This window comes from Coturnix japonica, chromosome 1 (assembly GCF_001577835.2).
Source record: "Coturnix japonica isolate 7356 chromosome 1, Coturnix japonica 2.1, whole genome shotgun sequence".
In the NCBI taxonomy this organism is placed as follows: Eukaryota; Metazoa; Chordata; class Aves; order Galliformes; family Phasianidae; genus Coturnix; species Coturnix japonica.
Genome location: NC_029516.1, coordinates 7,974,781 through 7,980,780, shown reverse-complemented (window position 1 = coordinate 7,980,780; position 6,000 = coordinate 7,974,781). Strand labels below are relative to the sequence as shown.

At 34.7% G+C, this 6,000-nt stretch overlaps 1 protein-coding gene across 3 annotated transcripts in view; it reads right to left on the bottom strand.

The window, feature by feature from the left end:
- Nucleotides 1-6,000, bottom strand: part of SEMA3A (semaphorin 3A) — a 241,749-nt gene that overhangs the window by 114,256 nt on the left and 121,493 nt on the right. For all 3 annotated transcript variants that reach the window (XM_015876098.2, XM_015876014.2, XM_015876186.2), the window contains one exon: nucleotides 3,184-3,246. In XM_015876098.2, coding sequence (XP_015731584.1) covers nucleotides 3,184-3,246 — 63 coding nt within the window. The remainder of the gene's footprint in view (nucleotides 1-3,183; nucleotides 3,247-6,000) is intronic.

Genomic DNA, 6,000 nt, shown 5'->3' with positions numbered 1-6,000 from the left:
CATGCCATATTTTGTAAAAACCTGCACCATGAGAGATGGCCCACTGTTTCACAGTTGCTAGGAAAATATTGCCCACACAGTCTGTTTTTCATCAGCCTAAACAGATGGAAATGAGAAGGCACCAAAACTAGACAGTATGGAGTATGCGGTAGGACAGTTCTGCCGTGACTGGCCATGTGATCCATAGTCTTCAAACTGGCAAAGATCCTAGTCTCATCATGTTGCAAGAAAAACATTCTCCTCTGGACTGACTCTAGATGTTTGAGCCTTCAGCTTCCTCAGTGTCACGATGTAGTGGTCAGAGTTGATGACTGTTTCAGGTTCCAAGAAATCCAGAAAGTTCACCCCTTTTCCTATTCCAAAAAACAGTGCACATCACTTTAGCTGCTGATTGCTGCATCTTGAACTTTTTTTTTTGGATGAGGAACTCTCATATCACCACTCCATGGACTATCATTTTGACACTGGCTTGTAGTGGTGGCACCATATCTTGCCACCAGTAATGGTGCAACCCAGGAAAATGTCACCTTCAGCCTCATATTGGCTCACTGGATGGTCTGCATACAGTGTTCTTTCTGTTTCTGTGTGAGCATTCATTGGACTCATCAAGTGCAAACTTTGTGGTATTCCAACATTGCTGCCATACACTTTCCAATACACTGAAGCCAGTATTCAACTTCATATTCAACTTCCTTGGTTGTTATCTGCCAATTCACATGGATAGGTTGATCATGACACTCTTCATTTAATGATGTGAGAGCTGTGCATCACCATCCGGAATGTGGTTTGTCTTTCTTGTCACTGCTGCCATTGAAGAAATGAACCTCTCACTGCCTCAGTGCACCAACATCCACTGTTTGAACTCCGCAAATGTTTAGCAAGCATTCATGAATGTCAATAACTTCAATTTTTTCTGCATAGAGGAATTATATTACACACCTTTTCTTCATATGCACTTCCATGTCAGATGCCATTCTATCAGACTGTGCTTTTGCTGCCATCTGTCATATGGCAACAAAAGGTAATGCAATATTGATGGGAAGGTTCAACATTACTACCACACCACCAACGTCAGACTCTGTTATTGTGGGCTAACATAATAAAATAGGAGGCATTACTTTTGGAGCTGGCCTAATATATTCCATCTTTATATGAAAACTGTACCCACACTAAACATGACATTCATTTTTTTTATTTCTCACTTTCATTTCTAGAGAAGTCTGAAAATAAGTAAAAAATAACAATAGTAAAAAAATATGCCACATCATCCCTAACAACGCAAGGATGTGAATATTATCTGGTTCTTGCAATCGTTTTTCTGTACTGCTGTCCTACTATTATGTCAAACCTTTTTCCTCAGTGCTAGGCTCATGTTTTTGATTATGCTTTTCCATCAGCTCATGAGTGTGCTGCTTCTAATGTGTAGGTACATAGCAGGCAGATAACATGCCAGGTCATACACAGCACAGTAGCAAAGTACAGGCTACCCCTTTTACTCATGATCAGTGAATGCAGCTGCCTTAATATCACAAGATGCAAAAGATTAAAGATGGATAAATTAGTTACAGTATTAATAGACCTCCCAAGCTTACAGAAGGAGAATAGGAACCCGAATTTCCCAACTCACTCAATTTGTAATATATTTTTGTTATGGAGATGGAGAAGAATCAGCCTAGCGCAATGTATTGAACTTACTGTACTGTTCTGGCTTTCTAAAAATAAGTATGAGAAATTAAAGTAATATGCTTTTATCCTCAGTGTTGAATCTCTTACTGCTTTTCTAGATTTCACCAAAAGCTATAAAAAATTCTACTTTGTAATACATAGAATAAGATCAAGCTGCAAGGTTAATTTGCCCAGAATTTTAACCATATTTTTAAATACTTAACATTAACCCCCACCCCCACCCTTTTTTTTTTTTTAACCCTGAAAATTAAGGGCAGTCTAGTCCTTATTTTGAATATGCTCTGAAAATAATTTAACATTAAGTAGGATTAATTTAAAAATTTTATTTCTATCTTATGAGGCAGCTTGAGCATCAGACACTGCATTTGCCCTTTCAAATATATAGTTTATCCTAGAACTATTAGGTTTTTTTTACCTAGATCCTTCACTGTTCCCAATCAGCTTTTTATGAAGAAAATTGTCACTTTTGTCTTCGGTAAAGAATGATGAAATTATGTTTATTGTGACCTAGGAAATTATTCAGATGGAGCTCTCTAGAGGCATATGGATGGCATTATGAATATTTTACAGAATCATCCCTGAAAATCAGGCCAATAGCTTATACACACACGGCCATCTTCTACTCCCAGTTGTACTTTGGCAATCACAATGATTTCTCATTTGAGTATTCTATGTAAGTATTTATTTGGATTATTTTCTTCAGTTTTCCTTTCTTCACCCTCGTCTTCCCATTTCCCATACATTTGTTATAAAGGCAACAGTTATTTTCAGTGTAAAATGAGTATTATCTAGAAGATACTGGCTATTTCTGTCCTATCTCCTAAATACAGGGAATAAAACATACAGAAGTATGAGAGAAAATGTACGGAAAATTGTGTCTATCTATCTGTGTAGTGTACACTAGCATAACTGTCTATCCTGAGGTACCAAACGCAGAATATTAAAACTATTTTGATATTGGTAAGAACTCAATGCAAAAAAATAATAAAATAAAATAAAATAAAATAAAATAAAATAAAATAAAATAAAATAAAATAAAATAAAATAATAAAATAAAATAAAAATTAGGGAAACTGCTGACTTCATTGAAATGCCAGAAAGAGAAAGAAGTGCTTGGGAAGCTTGGGAATCATTGCGGGTCTGAGACCTGCAGGAGTGCAAAAATAAAGCAGAATGCCAGTAACCTGAGATCAGAAGAACACTCATTATGCAAGGGTTAATATTCCTCATGCTGATGTTTCCTTTCCCTTCTAGTTCTGCAGAATAAACTTTTGCTTTTCCTCATAAAACTGAATTTCATTTATATGATTTCCATTTTAAAATTTCACCCCTGATCATAAAGGTAAAACTGAATTGTATAGAATTAATAAGTTTGAGGTAGCTCAAATAGGTGGCCTTGTAGTTTAAGAATTAACACAATAAAATCTAATAAAATATTTAGAATGTTTTAAAAAAGAAAAAAAGAAAAAAAAAAAAAAAAAAAAGATTTGTACTTACCAGAATATCTTTTCCAGCCCACTTGCATTCATCCCTTCGGGAATGAGATACAGGCCAAACAATCTAAAGACAGAGAGCAAAAATCACGTTATTTCATGCTTCAGTAATCACATATTGCAGACCAAGTATTACAGAGTGTCTTCACTTATTTTGTCTTTTTCTCATTCTTATTTCCTTCTCTATGACGAAATTTGACAACGAAGAATTGAAATGATAGGCGCAAAATAGAGATGATAAGAATCACAGTAAAACAATCTTGTAATATAATCTGTATTATGAACCTCAGCAGTGAATCTTGAATACGAATGGAGATTTGACTTTGTTAGTGAATACTCTTCCACTTTAAAATCCAATGTAATGAAATGAAGACTCAGAGCAAAAAATTGCAGATATTTCCTTGCAGTAAATTTGACCTATGTGAAATACAATCTCAGATTAAAGTTGCAGCCCAGTAAATGAGGGATTTGCCTCTTCAGTGTCACTACTAGTTTCGCATTTTTCTAGGTTTAGTTAATTAAATAATAAAGAAGGTGTGATATTTGAAAAGCATTACACCATTGAAGCAGAAATGTTTATTCTCTTCCAATTGAGCTACTCAAATATGCATAAACTTAAATGAAGGTTTACTTCAGTGTTTGCCTTGCAGAAAATGGATCTCACCTCATACTGAGAAAAGCCAGAGACCCTCACAGTCAATTATTCATGCTTTTGGGTTGTTGAGTTGTTTTTTCTTTTGTTTGTTTTTTGTGGTGTTTTGGTTTTTTTTTGTTTTTTGTTTTTTGTGTTTTTTTTTTGGTTGGTTGGTTGGTTTTGTTTAATTAAAAAAAAAAAAAAAAAAAGCTTTTAGGAAAAAAAAGCCAGGCTGCTCAGTTGGAAGTCTCAGATAATGCAATATAAATGGCCATAAGTCTGAACTACAGCCATGGTGTTCAGTGGTGTTTGTGAAAAGAAAGTGAAAAGGCAAGTATTAAAAAAGGAACAAAATAGAACTTTTTCTATTTTACTTCCTGTTTCTATTCAGCTTAAAATATGCAGAGATGTGAAAATTGTTTTTTTCCTTTTTTCCTTTTTCCTGATTCTCACACCATGATATTTTCTCTGTTTTGGTTTAAATGTCAGCAAGACTGAACCATTTTAAAGTAATGGAAGGAAGTTGGGCAAAAACACTAGGAGGTCTGAATGGATGAACAAGGACACATTCAAGCAGAAAACAAAAACTTGCAGAAGGTGGAAGCAAGGACAGATAGACTGGAAGGAATACTCAGAAATAGTCCAAGTAGCCAGGGATCATGTCAGCAAAGCTAAAGCCCTGTCAGAATTAAAAGTGGACAGTGATGTCAAGGACAGAAATTAATCTTCTATGGGTCCACCAGTGATGAAAGGAAAATAGAGAAAATGTAGGCCTTTTCCAGAAGAAAATAGGAAGCCTGGTTACTAAGATTATGGAAAAAGTACTCAGTTGAGGTACTCAATTACATTTTTTCTTCGGTCTTCATCAGTGAGTGCTCTAATCACTGTTCAGCTACAAAGTCCTGAGCATAAGAAGGACCTGATAAAGTTGAGAGAAGGGCCACAAAGATGGCTGTAGTACCTCTCCTATAAGGCTGAGAGTTAGGGTTGATCAGACTGATGAAGAGAAAGACTCCAGGAAGACCTGAAGGTGCCTACAAGTAAGGTGGAAAGGGGCATTTTACAAGGGTACGTATTGATAGTACAAGGATAGTACAACTTTAATCGAAAAGACGATAGACTTAGATGAGATGTAAGGAATAAATTCCTTTTTTCTTATAAGCTTTCCTTATATAACCAGAACAGGTTGTTAAAGGAAGATGTGGATGTCCCATCCCTGAAACTGTTCAATGCCAGGTTGGATTTGACTTAATTTTAATACGCTGAAAGATGAAGTTTAATTGTAGTACCAACTTAGTTGTTATTTTGATTGAAGTTTCTTCAGTGACCCTTTTCTCCTCAATAAGCAGACCCCAAAATTCTTTAAGAATTTTGTTTATTCTTAAATCTAAAGTCCAAGTTATAAGCTTCCTGTTTAAGTCTGTTGCCAACTTTCAGTTCCATATAATCAACAGCAGTTCTTTATTTAATACAGTAATATTTGTATAGAATTTCAAATAGTGTTCTAAACATATAAGAATAGTGAAGTAAGTAGAATACAGTCCCCACCATTCTACAGAGTGGTTTTCTGCAATGGAAACACCTTCTTTCCTTTAATTATTCCAGATGTTTTGCACATTAAACTACGAATCCCTCAGGGAATTCAAATAAATAGCTAGTTTCCTTTATAGCTGCTCTGAAGAGAACAGAAAAGAAAATACCCAGTTTTCCTTTTATCCTTTCTCCTCAGAGAATACAAATGAATAACCTGTCTTCTCTCTGAACAAAAAAAAACACAAGGTATTTATTGCTATCATATTAGGAAGCTAATAGTGAAATGGGCAAAAGGTCAGGAACACCATGAAAAAAAAACCCTAGTATTGAAGCAATATATCTCTCATAAAATAGTACTCCCTGTATTTTAAAATGTGTCATCAAAATACTTAAATATAACAAATCAAAATTCCATCCCATTGTTTACCTTCTTAGCATATCATTAAAGTAAATTAGAAAAGAAAATGTTTTATTTAGGCTCCAAGAAAGCATATTCCAAAACATCACTAAAATATTTGTCAGATTTAAATTTGTCTCCATCTTTTACAGGAAAATTATACTTCTCTTCAAGAATGCCAATCTTGAACAGATCTATTTCTCTTTTATTAATACTTAATCTATTTTGTTTTATGAGCAGTAGGAGCAAAGTGCTTT